The sequence below is a fragment of the Aptenodytes patagonicus genome, chromosome 10, assembly GCF_965638725.1.
Source record: "Aptenodytes patagonicus chromosome 10, bAptPat1.pri.cur, whole genome shotgun sequence".
Classification (NCBI taxonomy): Eukaryota; Metazoa; Chordata; class Aves; order Sphenisciformes; family Spheniscidae; genus Aptenodytes; species Aptenodytes patagonicus.
Window position 1 is genome coordinate 23,164,296 of NC_134958.1, and position 23,280 is coordinate 23,187,575.

General features: G+C 41.0%; 1 protein-coding gene across 9 annotated transcripts in view; it reads right to left on the reverse strand.

The window, feature by feature from the left end:
* NEO1 (neogenin 1) overlaps window positions 1-23,280 on the reverse strand; it is a 213,063-nt gene that overhangs the window by 41,976 nt on the left and 147,807 nt on the right. For 5 of the 9 annotated variants that reach the window (XM_076348557.1, XM_076348559.1, XM_076348558.1 and 2 more), the window contains exons 8-11: window positions 9,790-10,009; window positions 3,581-3,735; window positions 2,881-3,029; window positions 1,701-1,839 (exon numbers count right to left, since the gene is read on the reverse strand). In XM_076348557.1, the coding sequence (XP_076204672.1) occupies window positions 1,701-1,839; window positions 2,881-3,029; window positions 3,581-3,735; window positions 9,790-10,009 (663 nt within the window). The remainder of the gene's footprint in view (window positions 1-1,700; window positions 1,840-2,880; window positions 3,030-3,580; window positions 3,736-9,789; window positions 10,010-23,280) is intronic. The other 4 variants (XM_076348560.1, XM_076348563.1, XM_076348562.1 and 1 more) reach the window with 1 other exon arrangement.

Genomic DNA, 23,280 nt, shown 5'->3' on the forward strand with positions numbered 1-23,280 from the left:
TCACTTTTTAAAGGGAAATCCTGCATCACAAACCTGCTGGAGAGCTCTTAAGAAACGAAGCAATGAGGCGAAGCCCTTGCCTGAGTAAACAACTGGTTAAAAGAAAGGAAAGAGAAAGAAGGAACGTACGTGTTGGGAGATGACCTGCGCAGCTCCACCATGGCATGTGCCGAGACCCCTGTTGCTCAACACATTCGTAAGTGATGAAAGGGGGATGAGCAGCGAGGTGACAAATGTTAGTACAGACAAGATCCGGTGGTAAAGAACTGCAGAAAGACCTCAGGACATTTTGTGCCTGGATGTTAAAGTGACAGATGAAATTCATGGTAGATAAAGTTACACACATGGGAAAAATGATCCTGCCTCTACATGCAAAATGATGGCTCTAAGCAGAGCAATTCCACCAAGATCAGTCTACCCCAGAAATGTCACCGCAGTGCTCAGAACGAGCCAAAAAGTCAGTCAAATGCTAGATATTACACACTTGCACCTTTGATACGATTTTGGTCCCCTCTACCTGCATTTGTAAAAGCACGTAGGAGAAAAGAAACCTGGAAAAAAGGTCAGAAAAGGGCACTGAAGGGTGAAACAGCTTCCACAAAAGAAATGGCTAACCATCTCTCTGACTTCTGAATCTGGAAAAGAGACGAATGAGGGAGAATACAGCAAAGGTCTATAAAATGAGGAGTGGGACAGAGAGGGCTGGTGGATACTCATTAGTCACTCTTTCAGGCAGTACAGCTATAAGCAACAAACGATGCTAACATACAGCAGGTCCAAAACAGACAACCCAGGGTGATTTTTCACAGAAAATTTATTTGTAGAATCTTTGTCCGCTTGATGTTGTGGACGATAAAAGCTGACATGGGTTAAAGAGGATGCTGACAGGGTTTCATGGAAGAGAAACTGAATTAGTAAATACACAGAAACCACTGCAGACTCAAGAAGTCTCAGAGAAACAAGCTTTTGGACACAGAGAGTATTTGGCACAATACTCCTCTCTGCTCGTCTATTCTGCTTTTGGTCACTCCTGGAGAGAGGATTCCAGGCTAGGCTCACTGTTGGTCTGACTGTTCTTATCTATAAGCAAACTTCTCTATAAAAAAATAAAAGTTAACGTTAACTCTGATCATGCTACAATTGTTCATATATCTATATTTGCTCACATGATCTCTTTATTTGCTGTATAGAAAATACGGTTACCACTTCCTACTTTCGTTATTATATGCAATTGATTTCATAGTATCCGTGCTGGAGTCCAAACAAAGACAGGCAACATTTTCCCATATGACCACAATTAAAATAAAAACACTCCAAAAGCAAGTCTGCTCATATGTAAAAATATTATAGAAGCTAAAAAATAATTTGGAGTTGTTGCCTTCGATATAATTGTGTTTCTGTCCACTCGTAATATTTTATAGACTCAATAACCCATGAAATAAACTACTGATGTTGAAATGAAGGACACTGTTGTTTCATAATCAGAATCAGGTATAGTAATTTTCCTTCACTTAATTTGGAAAGCCTCCGGGGGGACTTTCAGCAGCATGGCCATACGCAAAAACTACATTATTAATAAAATAGGGCAGCAACGAACAAAAACCATGTAAGTCTTTCTGGTTAAAAATTCACTTAAAGGAAATTACCACATAATTCCTGCCAAAAAAAAAAAAAAAAAAAAAAGGAATAAAGCAGCTTACCATCTGAGAGCGTTCGTACAACAACGTCTTGGGTTGAGACTCCAGGACCGTGTTTATTGTAAGCTACCACTCGGAAACTATACTCTGTGTATTTCTTTAATCCGTTAATGGTGTAGGAGAGTCCTCCTACATCAACATCCTGTTCATAAACAAACATACATACAAGTCAAGGTCAGAATCAGGTCTGCAACCATTACAAAGGTCTTAGACTTTCAGTACAGTAATAAAGTCCAAGGCAGGAACGACACCTTTCTGTAGCACCTGCAGATCAAACCCACAGTTTATATACAGCCAGGACTTGTAAAGATGCTAACAGGGAGCTTGCACGAGAAAATTCTACCTATCCGATTTAAATCATAACATGGACGCTGGTTCTGTGTGGATCTGACAAACTTGCCTATTAGTAAAAATTATTACTGTATTTTGAATAGTGGGATGCAGACGTAGAAAAGGTAATTTTTATCTGAGGAATACAACATTCCTATTTAAAAACTTCTCTCAAAAATTATTGTAAATGCTAACAAAAATATTCTTCCCTTAGCTTTTTTTAAAGCTGGAGTCATACTCATATACAATCGGATCGGAAATTAAATGACTGGGATTAATCCTCCCAAACTCGTGACTGTTCTCAGGTGGCAGCCTATACTTGCACAGAACATACTGGATTCTTCCAGCAGAATCGTAAGAAAATTTACTCAATTAGACACTCACCACTATCAAAATATCAATCACTGGATCAAAGAACTCAAGAGGCGAGAACAGTTCAGATTAAGGATGATGCTAAAATCAGTAATTAGCCTACTTTACTAAAATAAAACCGGCCAACCTATAAAAACTACACAAGCATCCTTTACACTGTCCGAACCAGAACTGTTAAATGATGACACAGCTATTATTTGAGTTTTCCTCTTGTGACCTGATGGACATCCCCAAATGCTTCTTGAGGCTGATGATACCTAAATGAGCCATCACATAAAATATTGCTTTAATTCCAAGATACGTACATTTCCTGCTGGATTTTTCATTTTAACTATTTCTGTATTTCAGGCTCAGGGATTCAGTCTATCGGAAAAATGAACGCTTCACAAGGTGTTTCTAGAAATTTAAGGTAAAAACATCATAGAAGAAAAAAGGCTGTCAGTGGCGGCGTATCTCACGCAGGAAGAGCCAGGCTCTGTACCTGTTCAGTGTCCTGTCCCTTCTCCATGTAATAGAGCTTGTAGTTCTGGATTTCTCCATTGCCAGACAACGGCGTTTCCCAGGTGACACTAACGGAGGTGGGTGAGCTGGCGTACGCTCGGATATTGGGTGCTGGACCAGGAAGCTGAACTGAAACGTAAGCATGAAACTCCGCTAGTCACCAAGCCTAACCATCAGCGTTTTCAGCAGCTTGTTATTTTAGCGTCAACTGCACTATTAATTGACTCCAGTGAAAAGGTGGGTATTTCTTCACATTTCAGCATTTCACATGGATTCACGGGGGGGTGTAAAGGCGGGACCACATTTCTGAAGGAGATCCTGCTCCCTGGGTCAGATTCCTTTCGTCCTGAACGATCCTAACAAATCACACACTTCGCATTTTCTTAAAGTTTTCTTTTTTTTTTTCCCCCTCTTTCAGTTAATGACAATTTTAAAGTATTTCTTTTATAACAGAAACTTTAGACAATTTAACAAGGAATGTCTTATCAGTTCTTCTTAAGGGTGAGAATAAATCATATAAGCATACCAACATCCTAACTCGGAAAATCATTTTGAAACTAGGGTCTGCAAGTACAACTTTTAAGAGTATCGGCTTACTCTGGGAAAGGTCATGAATGGGGAAAACAAAACAAAAAAAATCAACACCGAAGTCAAGAAGACTCGAAATATTTACAGCTTACCCTCAGGCTGAGTTGCCACCTTCAGCGGTACTGAGCTCTCTCCGGGGCCGTGCTTGTTCTGAGCCACAACTCGAAAGACATAAACCGTTTCTGGCATCAGGTTTTGGATCGTCACTTGCGTCTCTCCAGGACGACTTGTATTTTCAACGCGTTCCCTTTAGGAAACAAAAGGTTTGGGCACAGAAACAATCACTGATTAGTAAGAGGATTTTTGAGGGGTAAATAAAGGAATAGTTGCTACCAAGATGTATCCTGTTTGAATATATCTAACGTGTTAATGATGTGGTTATTTATACCGCGCTGACTACACAATAAAACAACAATATGCCAAAATTGCTGGTGACAAACAGCTTCTAATTTTGTAACTTCCCTTTGAAAAAACAATATGCCCTGAAGTAAAAGAATAAATTATACTCGACATCACAAAATTCTAAGTAGTTTCTTTGTTATTCTCATAACAGCATGCAATAATTCATAGTGACAGTTTATCCTACTACTCTGAAGCCAGAAGAAAAAATATTTAAGCAGCATACACAGAGTCTGGCGAGATTTAAGGCATTTTTGTTAATACTGTGGGGCTGCTTTTTGTTTATTTTTCAAAAAAGCTCTTTTAATGTATTCTCCTACCTCCAAACTTTACTTAGTTCCTCCCTAATATTTAGATTTTTCAAAAACATCCAGGGGCTCTGACTCGCATACGCCCAGGCAGACAGCTGTGGCATTTATGCTATCCACAAGTAGTGGAGTCAACAAAAGGCAGCGTCTGCCCGTGTCTCCGCTGCTCTCATTCAGTCTGACGCGCGGGCAGAACCCATCCTTCAGCAACGGTTTACACTCGTATCGTGCACTGGGGATCGGGCACGTGAGAGGGGCTTCTCTCAGACCGGCGTGAAGATGCTCACCTCCGGCCATGCCGAGGAGACAGCGCCGGGCTACTGGACCCCCCCAGTTTGTCTGCCAGAGCCCAAAGGAGGAGTGCGCTGTGCGGGAGCGAGCATTTATGTTCGGCTCAGCAAAAAGGCCGACATTTTGCAAGCTGAAAGCCGTAATCCAGCTGGGAGAACACACTCTGTGTACCGAGGCAACTGGAAGGATTATTGCCCTGCGCGTGGCGAACCTCCCTCGCACCTCCCAGTCAGGGGGGAACCTGCTGCTTCCCCCCCTGTGGAAGCACAGTCTCGCGCTGAGCATAGTTCAGGAAACTCCGTCGGTTCTTATCAAGCTCAGGACCGAGGGGAAGATTAAAAGATTAATCATCAACTAACTACAGCCTTTATTTCCAACGCATTGCTGTCGTCACGTGAACTTTCACAGAGCTACGTTTGGGTAACGACATCTACACACTTGTCCTTCTTAACGACAAGAAGCTACGGACCTACTCCCTGTCAATACAAATAAAAGCAGCACTACAAAAGAAGAAATAAAAAACTTCCCCACTGAGAAAATACGGGGAAAATATGACTGCTCTGAATACGGTTCTTTCCCTTTTGTCTGCTAGACTTTGTTTAGCTCTACAGTAGAGGGCAGACGATTCTCATCCCGATGATTAGCTGCTATTAAATCATTTTTAATGCAGAAGCCTAGGCAAAATTATTCCACTCTCCCCTTTCCTACCTTCCAGCATCCTGCTTTAGTTTCTATCACAGAAATATGATGCCAAAATCCCCATTTTTAATTTCTTTCTTTTTAAATCAACTGGTATGGTTGATTTAGCATAACTTGGTTGAAAACATTTGGAAATCCCTGTTGATTTCTGCACTATTACACTGTATCCATACAGAGGGAAACAATACCCTTACTGTAACTAACGATCTCTTTAAACACATCTTCTAGAATAATCTCCTTCGTGAAAGTTGAGCTAAGATGGCATTGCGTAAGCAGCTTAATTTATTTCAGGGTTTTTTTTCATTTCCATCGTTAAATGAGCAGCATCATTATAGCGTATTTGAATTAAACATGTTTACAAAAGATTTTTCTTCTTTTAATGTTTATAAAGTATTTCCTGCAAGAAAGAAGCTGACAGAGCAGCGAGACGCACACTAAAGAAATACCATACCCACCACAGAATGAAACTAGGGAGGCAGGGAAAAAGATAAATATTTTCCCTCACTAACTTTTCCAGTTATAGCTAGGGCAAAATGTTTGCTGGAAAACGCATTTTCAAATGGGGCAGTTTCCTTTAAGATGCGTCTTCGATACAATGATGGTATGTGAAAACCCAGAGTAAGTGCCACCTGATTCACAGCTGTGGAACAACATTCGTCTCCCACTGACATGCAAACTATATTGCATTTTCTGCCTCAAGTGTAAATGCACTCACTGATTTTTCCTAGGGGGAAAAAAAATAATCAGCAATCCAGAGTTATTATTTAAAATTACAAACAAATATCAAATTATTTTAATGGAAAGACAACATTTATCAAAAAATAGAGACACGTCAAAGTATCGCAATTTTCAGTAACAACTAGGAGCTGTGCCTTCCCTCACAACAGTACATTAAAAATATGTTGAGATTATTCTAATTAAGTGCTACATGAATCTCTCATTTATGCCCTTTCTTAGGGAGCCTTGAGCACCTTTTACGAGCTCTGGTGTGTTTAGGTAGGCATAATGGGTAACAAAACAGATGGTCTATATGAATAACTGTATTACCCTACAGAACATTATGACTATTCTAACTCATTCCAGCTTAATCCCCAATTAAAGAGCTCTGTAAACTCGAGTTAAGGTTTAAAATAGCGATCACGTACCTAAGGGAAAAAGCCTACAGTTCAAAACCAGAAACAACTGTTAATCTGGAAATTTAAAGTTTAAATTTAAACTTATAACAAAAAACAACCTTCAGGGAATTATTAAAAAGTGAGTATCGCCTGTGCCAGCCATGTCAGCCTGGCAGTGAGCTCTGAGAGACGTTTTGACAGCGTGATCACACACAATTAAACTCCATTTTCCGTGTTTGAAGCACACTACGTTGAACTGTGGGTTTAATATTATTTGACTATCTCACACGTGTGATTTACCAGCAATGTGCTAGCTATTCCTTTTATTTTTGTCCAAATCTTGAAAGTTTGGAGTTCTTCTGCCTGAGTGTTTGTCTGAAGTTTCACAGAATTACACCTCCCTTTGCCCCCCAACACATCTCAATTTTCATACCCTTTTCAGGGGAACTGTCTTCAGTTTGGAGTACCTAACGCAAGGGGGAAATAACCGTGTAATTATACGATCTATAAGGAAGACAGGAATTTCTATCAGATCGGATTACTTCCATTCTTCTAGAGGTGTGACAACAAAGCCATCAGACACCCACTTCACGCGTACGTAACTGCCTCAATAAAAGCCTCTCTGACATCATCAAGCCAATGTGAAGACATGCCACCAGCTGGTGACATTCTGTAGCCAGTGAAACAAGCAGAAACGAGCCGCCTTCACGGCTGATTTCCATGCTTTGAAATGCTCCTCTTCCAAGGATAGCTTCAGTTTCTCTGTTAAGAGAGTAACCTCCAAGTCCTAGCGATCTTTTTTCTCACTCACTCCTCCTCAGCAGCCACCACATACTATCAGAACCAGCTTTAATCATTTCAGGAGTGATAAAAGCAACCACTACAACTTTGGCAGCATTCGCATTTTTGCTCTAATTCCTTGTTTTCTGCTGCTTACAAATCTTCTGTGACACTCAGCTTCGGGGCCAACATTCTTCTGCAAGCAGACACTGACTTTAAAAGGTGCAATATGAAATTTCTCTGGGGGTGGGGGCGGAGGGCACCCCTTGGCACCTGAAGCTGCTGGTGGCATAAAGGGACGGCACGGGGCACAGGAAGAGCCTTTCGCAGGAGTGCCCCACGATTACGGGTGGGAAAATCATGTTCCACTCATCTTGCAGTCCTCTAAATAAGTTCAAAGGGCAAAGCTGAGGACCACCTTACCGTGTTTCTGTGCGTATCTCCTTTCGCCAAACAGATAAAAATAAAAGGAACGTAAATCGGCGGTGGTTGGGGCAGCCAATACCTCAGGAACCGCGCACCTCGTATACTGCAGAGAGATTTAAGCGCTCCTACAATTCACAACATGAAGATGACTCTCTACAGCCCTTTAAAGACGGTTTAGAGATGTCAGAATATCCAGCTAAGCCATTCCATGTTATATACATTTTTTTCATTTTTCACAAGCCCGATTTAAAAGGTAAATAAATCAAATACCTAGTCTGATCACTGCTCAGATACAAGCGAGGAAGAGACAACGCTTAGGTTACTAAAAGGTTCCAGTAATACATGCAATGAAAATGGTACATGTAGGCAAAAATATAATAGCATGAGGAGATGGTACATAAGCACTTAAAACCACAGCAAAGATACATGATCATGTATAATTCAAGACCAACAAGCGACCATTTAAGCAGTGTTTTATAACACTGAGAAAGAAAGGAGGGTTGCACATCCAAGCTTGGCTTCAAAATTTTCTGATTTCTGACTGCTTAGCTGTGCGTGACACGCTCATCTCTTTCTTTATTCAATAGCCAACCAACGTTTCCACGAGGCCCAAGCAACTGGTCAAAAAGTACCACATAACATCAAAATGGTAAACAGAACTTTTCTCCTTTTTTTTTTTTTTTAAATTTTATTGTTCTCATGCTCTAAATCCAGGTTCAGTGGCAGGATTTCACAGTGTTTTCATACCAATCTGTGAAATGTGTGATACCAACTGTCCTTACGAGGCATAACAAAAAAACTTCAAAAACGCAAAGAAGTGGTGAAGCTGAGAAACTCGTGAATACGTGCTACTAAACGGCTTTCAGAGCCTACTTTGAACCCTGATCCAGAAGGGCACTTAAGCAAACAAAGATCTCATTGAAGTCAATGAAACCACCTGCTTACGTATAAGCACCAGCTTCAGTACTTTGCTGCCTAAACTTTCTGGGGACTACATCAACCCGAGCCTGGAGGGCTGCTCTGCAGGAACCAGAAACAGCAGTTTCTGCTGGAATTTCCTCATCTATTCACCACCAATTACAAGATGCCTCTTTCCCTTTGTTCTGCACATGCTTTTGGCCCAAGAGGAATATTTTCTAGATTTCTGTAGTCTTGTATGTAGTGAAAGGGCATGCATTTTGTTTCCTCAAAAGCAGTACAGGGAGAGGCATGGAGCCATCTCCAGCAAACTACTTTCCAAAAACCCAGCGGGTAGAGCAGTTACAACCAGAAACATGAAGGAGGAGAGGCAAGAATGGCTGGCAAGATCCCACCTTTTTTCCTGTCTCGCTTTAAATATCTCCAAGAAGAATGAATATTACCAAAGTAAGGAAGTAGTAGAAAAACAACATTTGTGAGACAAAGAAAATTTTACTAATCGCCTCAATTAAGCGTCATGAGCCTGGACGAGATGTCTATCCACAGAATTAAGAGAGAGTGGCAATTCACCATAAGCACCAGTGCATTTTATATTCGCTTCAAATGACTTTCTGAACTTTGAGTCTCACGCTCTAGTCAGTACGTAGACAGATCATTTTCTCTTGAGTAATAAATCTGATAACCGAGCTAATTTGCAATTAATTAAGCATTGCTCAAAATGATTGTTAGCTCCAACTTCTTCAAACTTATCACAACAAATTGAAACTGTAATTCTGAGCAGTAGATCCCATCAGGAAGAAAAAGGGGTAGACTGAACTAAACCATTGGGATAATGGGTCAAAAACTCACGAATGCTTCGTATTCATTAAATTTCCATTTACAGGGATGACTAGGAGAGAATCAACATTTAACCAACACCTACCACATGTTTCTCTCTAGAATCAGACTACATTTACGGGGTTTAAAAGCCTGAAGTGACTGCTCGCCCTCAATAGCACATGGATTATCTGGAAGATGTTTCTGTGCTTGTGGTGGATGGCGTTTATGGCAGCGTCAGTGTTCCTGAAGAGGTGTTACAGTCTATGCTTGCTCTTAGTTTCTAAGCAGTCTGCTAAAAGCAGGTAGCAACTGTTTGCAGTCAGTCAAAAACGTGCACAAGCATTGCCCGTAAGAATACATATATGCAGCAATGAAGCAAATAAATCCTCTCATCAGGGTGCAGGAGGGAAGGGAACGCAACCCCTTGGACTCTGCAGCCTGTAAGACTTTGAGCATTAAAGACTTAAGGTTTATGGCGCTTCTAAGCAAAGCTAGCGTGAAGAGTCATGAAAGAGCACGACCCATTTTACACATTGAGATCTTTACCTGTTTATACCTTCCTTGGTGTAGAAGATTGAATAGGTGAGGTTGTCTCCTTGAGGGTCTGACACAGGCGTCCGCCACGTCAGTCTGATGAAGCGAGTGGAGACGAGGGTGGCCACGACGTCCCGCGGGGCTGAAGGCAATGGTCCTGTTGTAGCTGGTGCTAGATGGTCATTAGTGGCACTGGTCAGTGAAGTGGGAGGTAATGTTGGGATGGCAACATCTTGTCATGTGCAAACATTGGGGAATATGAAGGGCAAACATCACCACGGTTTAAAAAAAGAAAACAGAAAAAAAAACACAAAAGAAATAAACAAAACCACGATGGGAAACAAAAGAAAATGAACACACACAAAAAAGGCCATTAAACTGAAGGCTGACATGCAGGCAAAGGTAACTACTGAAAACTAATGGGAAATATTAAAGGACACGTCACTGTCGAGCAAGCAGACCAAATCTCCATTGTAATGGAAGTGGCAAGGGAAAGGGAAGGGTGAAAACTGAGAATAAAATATGACCTCGTAAGAGGACATACCAGCAGCAAGCAATACTTTCATTTCTTTGTAAACCAGATGTAATAGCAAACATTTACCCATTAAAAAACCCAGCTTGTATTCTTTATTAAAAAATACATCCAGACCCAATTTTCTGCTTTATTCCATTAACATGCATTTATACTGTTCTCAATCATAAAAAAATGACAGACAGAATACACAAGTTCATTTAAGAAGGGCAAACTCATCCAGGCTGCGCAATTAAAGACTGAAGTCAGTTCACATGGTAACCGCTCTCTGAGCTGGTTGGGTTCTACGACTGCCGGTGGTTAAGATGTGGTGACAAACTTGGTATGGCAGTGGAAACGGGGACTTTTCCCTAACTTTCACTACAATCATTGTTTTCTTTCCATCAATGCTTTTCCTCCCTCTCATAACATATATCACATCGTTTTACAAAGATACTAACACGCATAAACGACTCTTGCTTCATATTATACGAAGACTTAAACTTTTCGTGGTAAGTCATGTACGCCTTCCTGCATTACTACTTTAAAGCTAGGATAAATCTCCAGGATTATTGCATTAAAAGGTTGGCAAGTTAACAGCACAAGCTGTAATGTACAAATAGCTGTTCTCCAAATCCTATTAAAGCAATCCATCCAGTAAATCTAACAGTAATATTCTGAGCAGCTGGACCCCAATTACCACAGAGTATGACGGGAAGCACAATTAGTAACAAAAACCTAAAGCTCAGGCTACCCTGAATTTTTCTGGATTCGTAACTATTTACCAAGCTTAAGCAACCTGATGACATTTTCCACATGGGAATCTATGCGGCCAAATACCCTTATTCACTTATTAATTATGGAAACTAACTAAAATGGCTCAGATTTTTCCCAGAAAGAGTTCAGGACTGGTACAGCTTTTGTTGAGAGCTGCAGCATCTCCACCTAACGTACCATCAGAACACGTGGACTTGTGTCTCAACAGGCAAGGAGAAAACGGCACACAAAAAACCTGACTAACCCAGAAAACGTTATCTGAACAACCAAACCCAGAGAGTACCTTCAGGCAGACACACGGAGAACGTCTCAGCTGCACTGAGAAGTCTATCATCAGCAACAGCCTGATTTTAAAGTCTAAAAAAACGTCGTCAACCAAAGCATCGTCTTACACGTAGGCCTTGAATCTACAGAACTCTCGTCGTTTCATTTCTATTTCTTAGGCAACTACTGACAATGGTGGAAGAACAAAATAATTGCTTTTATCAGACTTGCACAATGTAATAAAAGTATGTGGGCAGAACTATGGAACACTCCATTGTTTCATAGGAAACACTACCGTCCACAATACCACAAAGACAAGGGTGTATTTCTTGGGACCAACGACCACCACAAATGAGGCCCAACTCCACGGGGACACTGGCAATGTCCTCCCTCCCTTCCCGCGTGCCAGTGCGTCTGCTACCGCTCCATCGCATCTTCTACCCTTCCTGAAGCTCCCATTCATGTTTCATCTCCTCTCTCAGATACTGCCCGTCCTGTCAACTGGGAAAGTTTCACTCCCCCAGCACATACTGGTGTAAACACAATCACCAACTTGATTACATTTCCATTACGTGTTTCTTCTGGCTTTCATACTGAAATCAAGACTTTTTATTTCAATACCTGTATCTCTACAGGACTCTGCAAGACTCCCAGAGCCAGGAACATACATATCTTGGTATTGAAAATACAGATCACGGAAAGACAAGTAACCAAGAGTATCTTCTTAATTATTCTTTCCACACTGTAATAGCCACAGATCACAATTAAGTATTCTCCAGCACCCCCCTTCCGATCAATAGACTAGACCATTAATTTCACATTCATTGCAAAATCTAAACTATTTTTATGTTCCCATAATTAGGTTTCTTACAGAAACGCACCACGCTTTAGCTCTTCTTCTAGACTCAGACAGGGCCCTTGTGCTCCCAAGGCTAACCTTGTTATTGCAGACTACTCAGTACAGGATATTTCATTACACAGCTTCACCCCTTGTTCGATGGCACAGTACAATATACCAAGGAGCAACAGCAGCCTCTCGGGGCAGAAAAGGTTCTAGCTAAAGTTGTCAGCACTTACAGTTACCACTATAACCTTACTCCAACCTACAACGTCACCGTTTCTCAGAGCAGTGAGCACCGAAGTGTGTTGTGAACAACTTTTTGATGCCAGTGCTGGATGACCCGGCAGGAGAGATGCTCTTCTGGATTTGCTCTTCATAAATAAGGAAAATTTGTTCAGAGATTTGACAGTCAATGGCAGCCTTAGCTGAAATGACCCTCAGATGGTAGAATTTAAGATCCTGAGGAAACGGAGGACGGCATTTGGTGTAATCAAGACACTGAACTACAGGAGAAGAAACTTGAGTATGGTCACAGGACATGTGCGATCCCATGGACGGCTGCCCTTACGGGCAATTGAGATCAGGAGAGCTCGCTGGTCTTCAGGGACAAACCGCTTACAACCCCAGAATGATCCATCTTCCTATATGCAAAAAGACAAATGGGCACGGCAAGAAGGCAGCTTGGCTGAACAGGGAGCTCCTGGCCAAGCTTAAGCACACAAAGTGTAAAGGAAGCAAAGATGGAGACCAAAACGGCTAACCAAACAAAATACAGAAACACCACCCAGGCACGCAGAGGTGGAATTAGGAAAGCCAAATCTGGATTGGACGGGTGGATGGTGGGGTGCGTGGAGAGCTGGCTGGCCCAGCAGGCTCCCAGCGTCACGGTGAATGGGATGAAGACCAACTGGCAGCCCAGGTAATGAGTGGCGTTACCCAGGGCTTGATGCTGGGACAAGATAGGGTTTCATATCTCCATCAGACCCGGATGATGGGACAGAGAGCGTCCGTAGCAGGTTTGCAGGTTATACCAGATTGGGAGGAGCAGTAGATATACTGGCAGAGAGGGACCCGCCAGACTGGAGACGTGGGCTGGTGGGAACCTGAGAGTTCAACACTGACACAACGTGGAGCCCTGCGTGGGGGCCAGGGGATCTTCCCCACTATCATCTCTCTGCTCCTAAATGACAATCGGAGTGCCAGTTCAGTATCACATTTATGGTCCTGGTTACACCAGCCAGGCTTCTCCCATGTTTAAATTTGAGCCCATGTTAATAGTTGCCTTGGACTGGAGACTTACTCACCGCACCTATCTTTACTCCTTCCACATCACGTTGCCACTGAGGAACAAGGTACGGTACTCTGCAAAAACCCCCTTGGTGCCCGCAGTTTTCAGCATCTTTCCCAGAGCGCCCGCTTGATTGACTTCCATTTCATTTCAAATTTCACTTTACATTTCAATTGAGTATTTTCCCCTTGCAGAGAGCTTTAATTTCCTACCCTTCTATTAACTAATTACATTAATAATATTATTTAAAACCATGAAACAGTTTGAGGAATAATCTGTAGGGAAGCTGTTATAAAAACAAACTTGTGTTTTACAGCTGCATCAGCCAAATGCCTTTTGAAGTAGCATCTTCTGAACCATTCTGCTGAACTCTTTGATTGATTGCTTCACACATTTATTTAAACTACTTAACATGTGAAGCGCCTCCATTTTTTAAAAAGGAAGTTAAGACATTTCATATCCAGCACAACAGGCAGTTGCAACTTCAGTACAGAAATTCCTTGCAACCACCATTTCAGTTGTTCATTTTATCTCTAGGAAGACTGCAGGAGATGAATTTCTACCGTATGAGCTCACAAAGAACAAAACTCCAAAGAACAGTATCAGACTGCCATTCTCCAGTACAGCAGTCGTCTTTTCAGAGCTGGGATACTTATGCACACTTGGAATGCAAACCATGCATCTTCCATCACCTTACATTAATACTTTGGTTACTGTTACGTGTCTTGGTAATATCGTCAGGTGATCTGCTTCAAATTACATGTTATTGGCGCAAAAGCTGCATCTTACCTGTCTTTAAAAATCATTCTATTTAGTTAAAACGTAACACAAATATTTTTAAAATAATTAAATTGAAACAAAATGCTGAAATTTCTCTAAGGAAAAAATATTCCCCTGATAAATTTTTAAAATTCATTTGCTTAACCTAAACCACATCCCACATACTCATGTATTTGTCTTCCTATATAATGAAATAGATCCATCTTTTACTTAAGTGATCTGCATACAGCGCTTGAAGAACCTGCAGGCATCAAGATGAAGAGTCTGGGAGAGCTGCCAAGATTTCCCAGATTAACAGAAACCCAGTTTTATCCTCGTGCAAGACCCAAACCCAGAAGTATTCCTTCTGACAGTATTATAGGTAGATGGGTCAAACACAACAAAAAACTAGTGGCGTCTGAAAAATAAACTGTGAACCAAATAAAAGCACAAAGGACTTGTAAATCGTACAAGTAAGGTAAGCAACGAATAGGCAAGAAAACACCCACTGAAAGCTGCAATTAAATACCAGCTTGGTAGCAATTTGGTACTGTTGATTGCTGTGGAACGTATTTAGAAGACCAGGTTATTTCCTTTCCTTTTTTCCCCATTCTTCCTCAAAATGCCTTGAGTGCCATTACAAACTGATTTGTACACAGCCGTGTGAGCAGAATGCTCAGCAGTGCAGAGCTGTGTTAATGAGTAATTACACTAAAATTAGTTTTAATGCCAATAAGGGAGCAGCTTTATTACTTCAAGCTTTTAAGCATGGTGTAACAAGTAACATGCAAAACAAGTCTCTTCTTTCTAACTTACGTCTCATCACTTTTTACAAAGTAACTATACTCTGCAATATTCTTTGCAGGCCTATTCCTATACAGTTTCACATTAACCTCATTTAAAAAACAAATATAAAATATGCATATTCAGCAAGTGACATGCTAAGAACATGGAAAAACAATGACGTTCTTGCATGCCAGACACATATACAAGAGATTTATCTTTTCAACCACTGCTGATGTATCAGTTTTTCTGAGCTTGTGTTTTCCTAAGGGATCAAGAAAAAGTCCTTGCTCAATTTGGCATCACACAAAGGCTGTACAGTGGAGATACAGCACGTTGTCTTGAACAGCATTTGAAAGAAATCATTCAGCAAAACAGCTGAAATAAAATGAATCACTCCTTAACCAGTGGCTCCACTGCAGTCAGGGGCTGAGAGGGGGAGACCAAGGTTAAATAAATGTTGCTAAGAGGATACATTAAAACTGTCGCAATACAATTTCAATTCTGGATCAATAAACAAGGAAAGTCACTTGATTTATCTGTCTGCATCTAACGAAGTTAAAAGCTAATGAAAATCAGTTAAAAACAAAGCAAAATGTTTCAAGCAGTCCTTTTTCTGCTTCACACAATAATTTTTCTAATGCTTATGTAGTAACCTGGGCAACAGAACGATGTCTAAACTACTAAACAAATACAGGTAATGTTCAACTACGGAAACCCAATCGTTGCAGGACATCCAGCTATCCACCAACAGGGTCAGGTAGGCAGAAAAATGAGAAAGTAGGAGTTTCTTAACTTCCCACTAGAAATTATTTTTACCCACGGTACATATACTTTATACGGGATTCCAACACACAGCGTTGTGCATTTGTGTTGCCCAGGTGCAACGCCAAGACTTCCAGCTAAGACGACCCTAGCACGAATCCCACTGATCCAGTGTATGAGAAGACTCCTCCTCTCTCTCTCTCTCTCCAGACCTGTGTTTCACAAACCTAAGGTTCCCAGCTCGTTTTGCTGTGCAGAACAAAGACGCGGGGACACACGTCTGGATTGCTGATTTCTCAAGCCCCTTCCGTCAAGCTGCTCTTTCCAAGGGTTTCTTCTGAGCACACATCACCTATTGCAACTATTTTATCAAAATGTTTTGCAGAGTGCACAAATACCCACAAGGAGTTGGACTCAAACAAACGAATAACCATCAATGACTTCTATAACTTGAATCCTTCACCGGCAAAAGCACCATGTTTTAATTTTACAACATTAGGCTGGTAAGGTCTACGAGGCAAAGGCTACGGGTGCCTATCAGTTTGATACACTAATGTCGTACCCAGCTTTTAATTATGTAGGAAAAATGACCCCCACTGCTATTAGCGTAATTCACTGCGGCGAGATAACAAACAATTGGAACATGTGTCTGTGGTGCTATTCCACCATCATCGCTTCAGGATGTTGATGTGATCTTTTAAAAACAACTCTGTCAAACATGCCACACCCGAAAACTAGTAATTGAAATGCTCTACTTGTCAGCTAATTATTAGAAATATTTTCCACGTTGTCCAGCCCCTCCGGTTTAGATTTCCTTTTTCCTCCTGTGGCATATTATTGGCATATTCACAGCTTCCTCCTGCTTTGGGCAATAACATTCCAATTGTACCATCGGATATACTACACAAAGGAAAGGCGGAATAGGAATGTTATCTGCTTCAGCTTCGCCACTGTTATCTGAATGACCTGGGACGAGCCCAATTCCCTTAGCTACCTCATATGTATAACGAGTATGCCACTGCTACAACCCACCTCATGAAGATAGTATTGAAATGTATGAAATTAAGATGCATAAACACTTTAAGAACTATTTAGTGGCCATATTTAGACTATTCTCGGCCACATTTAACTGCTCACCAAGTCAGAGTTACAGTGCCTGTCAAATGAGAGCGTCAGGGATTTCTGAACCGTGGTTGAGGCTACGTCTACATCGGAAGGCAGAAGGAGAGGCACCAGAGGGTGAACCAGCTGCTTCTGAGAGCCCAGCATCCACATCGTATGGACTCTATAGGTTTCACTTTGGACTAGCTCTTACCCTGAACACCCGACAGGGACCGGAGTGCATCTTCCAGTTCAGTTTCATTCCAGAGACATCGAGATCCAAGACTACTCTGAGATGCAATTCAACGGGTGAGGAGCAGGCATGAGTGGGAAATTTCTCGAGTACTCTCCTGATGGAAATGTAAACTTTCATGTAGATGCACCCTCAGAGGACACAGATAATGCACAAGTGGAGAACAAGACGGACCTGGCCAACGGGAATCAGTTATGGGGACAACTGAGGAATCTGGGGCATCAGAGAGTGGTTAATACATACTATTGCAGAAGAAAAGACAGTCCTCTTTATAAGGACTTCAGAGTGGTTTTTATAGCTTTTAAATGTAAACAAATCTTTGATTTCAGCAACAGAGACCTACTACAACTAAAAATAGCAAATTACTATTTTGCCAAAAAACCTGTTGGAAAAAACATGACTTAGGACATCCTGATCTCTAAACACCTTTAATATTTTAACTGTATACCATAAGAAAAACATACCTCAGAGGTACCGATATGTTTAATTTTGACTGGGGGTATTCGGATAAAACTGTTTACTCGATAAATAATGTTTTTCACATAAATCACTATCTAACTGATTCCAGAAAAGTAATCAAGACTTTCAAACATTTTTCTTACTTTTACCTAATGCACTGTTTTCCTAAATTTGAGCTTTAGTATATGATATCATTCCTCCTGCTTCGGAACAGAAGGATTTAACTTTGATCAGGATTAAGAAGCTGTGATACTTCCAAGAGTCATAGTCAAAAAACACCAATTTTCTTTTGTACACTTTCCTCATAGTATTCAAAAAATACAGCAGTAACTGGTTGCAATGTAATAAGTATGAAATAATAAAATTAGTAAGTCCATGCTACACAACTAGCCTTTAAAATTTTGCTTTCTCTCCTATTTTTTTCCCCTGTGTTTTTACTCGCACCAAATTGTCGTCCTTCTTCAAATGCTTAACTCATAAGTTGATGACAGAAGGGACATCATCTTGTTATTCCTAGTAGTTCCCTGTACAATACCATAATCAAAGAAAAACATGTTAACTGGCCCTAATAAGTTCCTACAGGACAAATGGCCACAATGCTGAAGTTGGTACTTCGTCTCAATAGATCAGTTATAGTAACTGAATTACTTCCTTCCCTTGGAAAAACTAATTAGAAGAAATCTATCAGACTCCTATTCTTCTACTACGAGGTGCTTTCATGCAAAACTGAAAGAGGGAATAAACAGACATGGAAAGAAGAGCGTAATAAACTAATTTCTGCTGTAAATAATGAACATACATTTCCTGAATCTCCTGGATTTCATAACGACAACCACCAGCACCTCCATTTACCTGGTGTAAGACACAGATCTATGTCTGCTTGACGTGACCGTAAAAAGACAACAAAATTTAGTATTTCAGAGAAAATTCAAAATTATATCAATAGTAGTATACAAAATTGTGCTTCATGAGATAATTTAAACTGCAGAGCTTTGTGTGTGATTTTGCTATATAAGGAAAATTGTCAGAAAAAGAAAACACATGAGAACAATCAGACCAACACCTACAAGAAAGCACAACTGTGGCCAGCTGGACATAAAGCCTACTAACCTTGAAATTACTTCTAAAATTAAAATTGCACGAACCATTCAGAAATGCGAAGCACATCTGCTGAGGAACTGACCCCTTAAAGGCTGCCTCGTGCCTGCACGACTGTGTAACAGTGGTGTATTACAGATCAGGGACAACGGGCTCAGAAATTAAAACATACAGAGGTTTTATGGGTTATATTGCAGTGTTTTATACGTTACTTGCTGTGATTAACTGAAAATCCATTAGTAATGCTTACCATTGTATATAAAAGACATTTGGTACCAAAACGGACAGAAAAATAGTAGAATCTTTGATAATGGTATTTTTCCAGTGACCTCTTTTTTTTTGTTTTGTTTTACGACATGTTCACATGGCAACAGAATCTTAGTGTCTCTTTGTTTCACCACTCTACCTGGCCAAAGAAGCCTCCAAGTTGTCAGCGATTTTCAACCCTGGACATTTTTTCTATGCACTTATATACGGTCTTATTAAAGCCAATGTTTAATTCTGTAGTATTTTAACTACTTTTGACTAGAATACACAATGACTGATGGGAAAACGAGGTGATGTTGTCTGAGAGTTTATGTCTGCCGAATGGGAGAGATTTCCCCCCCACACTTGCCCCTCGCATGTTGTAGAACTGGCTGTACTTACATATATACATACATAAAGCCCTGTATTGGCTTTATGGCACAGACCCCAAAGCCAATTCACCTCCTTAGTCCAGAAAAAAGAGCATACAACTTTCCGTGCAGGTATTGAAAGGGTATGACAGACACCAGAACTGGTTCAAAGGAGGTGGCAGATCTACAGACCTTCCCTTTGGGATGTAAAGAGCCATTAGATGGTCTCAGCTGCACACAAAACTGTTGCCTGAAACAAAGAAGGCCAAGAAGGCCAATGGCATCCTGGCCTGTATCAGAAATAGTGTGGCCAGCAGGAGCAGGGAAGTGATCGTGCCCCTGTACTCGGCACTGGTGAGGCCGCACCTCGAACACTGTGTTCAGTTTTGGGCCCCTCACTACAAGAAGGACGTCGAGGTGCTGGAGCGTGTCCAGAGAAGGGCAACAAGGCTGGTGAGGGGTCTGGAGAACAAGTCTGATGAGGAGCGGCTGAGGGAACTGGGGTTGTTTAGCCTGGAGAAAAGGAGGCTGAGGGGAGACCTCATCGCTCTCTACAACCACCTGAAAGGAGGTTGTAGCGAGGTGGGTGTCGGTCTCTTCTCCCAAGTAACAAGCGATAGGACGAGAGGAAATGGCCTCAAGTTGCGCCAGGGGAGGTTTAGATTGGACATGAGGAAAAATTTCTTTACTGAAAGAGTGGTTAAACATTGGAAGAGGCTGCCCAGGGAAGTGGTGGAGTCCCCATCCCTGGAGGTATTTAAAAGACGTGTAGATGAGGCACTTAGGGACATGGTTTAGTGGGTGGTGGTGTTGGGTCGACGGTTGGACTCAATGATCTTAGAGGTCTTTTCCAACCTCAATGATTCTATGATTCTATGAAAGAAGAGTTTAAGTGAGCTGCCCAAGGCAACACAGACAACATCAACCACTGTGGGGTGCAGTCAAAGGACCGAGCCGGGCTACAAGGAGCACCCAGCTCCCACCGGAGCATCTCACATTCCTACCTTGGGAGGTGGGCCTTCATCTGAACCTGTGGGGAAGCCATTTCAAGGAGTTAAAGCTGGACATAATTATCCTCCTCTTCTCAATACTATAAAACTTTTTGCTGCTTTATCATCCTGAATCAACTAACTACTTTTTCACACCAGCATTTCCCTAGATCATCTCAAAGAAGGAAGAGGATTGAGGACAAGAACCCGACACAGCTCTCTGAATCAACTTTGTCTCTAACAGACTTAAAAAACTAAATGCAATCCCCTATCCTGGGGAACAGACCCTCCCCCAAACAAAAGCAACCCTCATTTTCTTCATAAAATGAAATGGAGATGCTCACTTTCTTATTTCTCTATGCCGACATTTTTTGCCTAAAGCAGGCAGGCAAAATGCCTTTTTTTTTTTTTTTTTTTTTAAATTGCCTTGGATTAATTTACATTACCACTGGGAATGAGAACTGTTATTTACTCTTCACTCGATGCATACTACTTGCAAAAAGCTTACCAAAAATACATAACAAGCAAATTCCTAAATAATACCCACTGATTATGATTTTTAAGCATTCATTTGGTTATATATTCTAATGTAAAATGGACACCGATGGGCACTGAATAAATTGTGACTATATAAATATACTGATAAACACATTCTGACCATGAGCCTGTTTTTTAAAGGAAGTCATAAAATCCATTCTGATAAAGAACACTCCTCCCATTTTCATTTCACGATGAAATGCTTTGGTGTAGAGGAAACAATTTGATTTTTTCCTGTCTCATAAAACAACCATTAAAAAGGCGTGACAGACCTTACTGACGCATTACACGCAGAGGTGAGTCCGCAGGGGAACGCGGCCTCTCCTATAGACCTAAGCAGGAACCCCACAGTTCAGATCAGATACCAGCGTTTCAGGGGAGGATGTAAAGAAAAAAAGCCCTGCATGCATTTTGATCACGAGACTCACATTATAAAAAAGAAGGAAAAAAGCCAAACACACCTCTACCTATCCCCGAGGAGTTTAAAACTACTTTTAAACAGACTTTGTTATTGGAAAGAAATTCAAACCGTAACTACATATTGCAAAATGATGGACATAATCTTAAAATTCAGTAGTAAATATTGCATTTTTTTAAAAAAGATTTAAGTTTTTCTTTAACAACCACTCCTTGAGAAGAGAGAGTCAAAAACCCTGAACAAAACACACATCTAGAACCCCAGGCAGAAAAAACACATATAAATGCCCCAAAAGAACCCTGTACAGGTTATCCTCTTAATGTAAATATTCATAAATTGAACTCCTACACAGAATAAAAATCTCTCAAGAACAGTAGAGCCTGCAACAATACACTGTAATTTGACTTTAATAATAACAGGAAAGCAATAATTTTATTTCGAAAGCAAATGTGCTACATTTGAGCAAAGCTCTTTATGGAAAAGCACGAATAAAAATGCCGTGTCTTTTTGAAAAGTGTTCGTTTTTACAGCAGCCATTTGCATATTTGCAGAGTTAGGCAAGATTGCTCCCTCAGTCTAAAGTTTCGCTGGGACTCTGCCAATAACTCACGTTACCACTTTGAGCAAATCACCTCCCCACGCCTTCATTTCCATCTCACCTTCCGTGTTTTTCGCAGCGTTGTTCAGTTTTCACTCACTGTTTGCACACCCAAGGTAACAGGGCCACAGATGCTGTCAATTCTGTAAATGCTACAAATAATTAACAATAACAATTTCAACCAGCCAGGTTTAGGACTAAGTCACTGCTTCGATGGCAGAGCAGTACCACTACAGCGGTACCATGATCAAGCCACACTACTTGACTATTTAAGGATGTATTTTCAAAGAAACACCACAGGATAAGTGCTCCCTTTCTCTCCTTTCTCAGTAACAGCCTAAATGGAAATAAATTAACCCATCCTCCAGCTGCGGTTGCTAATCCACAAGGTGCAATTCCTGCTACTGTCCAACGCTCCTTCTTGTAGATAACTTTTAAACTGAAGCTTTTTGTTTAAATGACCGTAATGCTCCTCAAAGTTTCCTCTGGGTAAAACGTCCATCTCCCTGTTTAGGATATCGGCAGTTGATGTGTGCCAATCCAGCGGTGGCTGCAGCACTCACAGGATTTATCTGAATGTTAGCCTACATGGTTTTCTCCAAGAAATAACTTGGAAGTGAAAGATAATTTCCCTCTGTTGACACTTCAAACAACTCCGCAGCAACAACTCTGGCAAGCAGAAGCTGCAACAGATGAGACTGAACAAGCTGTTTGTATGTCAAAACGTTACTCATTTCTGCTAATCTCTTTATCAAACATCGACTTATTTAACTACTTGTTTCTTATACATACCTAGTGCACTCTATTTGTCTTTCATTTAGGTTGGTACAAACTTTTTTGTTTAAGGGAGAGAAGATACCAAGCAAACCCCACCTCTCCTCTTTTAGGCCCTTTTCCTCCTTTAGGCTGTAACATGTATAGAGCAATACTACTAGATGGGGTATCGGGGTTTTTTATACTCATTTCCACTGCATTTCTCTGTTAAAGACCACACGTATCTGCTGCTCGCTTACCATTCACAGGCTACCTCAGACCCACTGTTTTTATAGAAACTAGACGAGGTATCAGGATGTTTGGGAATTCACATAAAGGGGACACAAGCCAATCTTACGAACTCTTAATTAAGATTTTCTACTTTCTACTTTTAAAGAGCCGGGTGATGTTCTTTTGCTTCTTCATATTTCTAATTCTAACAGAAATAGTAAACCCCATCAGCATTTTTAAAATACCCCTTCTTTCACTAGCACAGAGGCTTGGGAGTTTGGCGTGCGCATCGCAGCACACAAGAATGTGAGCTTATTCCCCAAATGTACATGAGCCAAGTCTACAGCAACAGTCGCAACATTTTAAACGTGAATTACCCTGGTCATCGACCACTGTTAAAAACTCTTGACCAACAAGATTAAAAAGCAGTTATATGCAAAATGGTGCTGAAGAAAAGAATG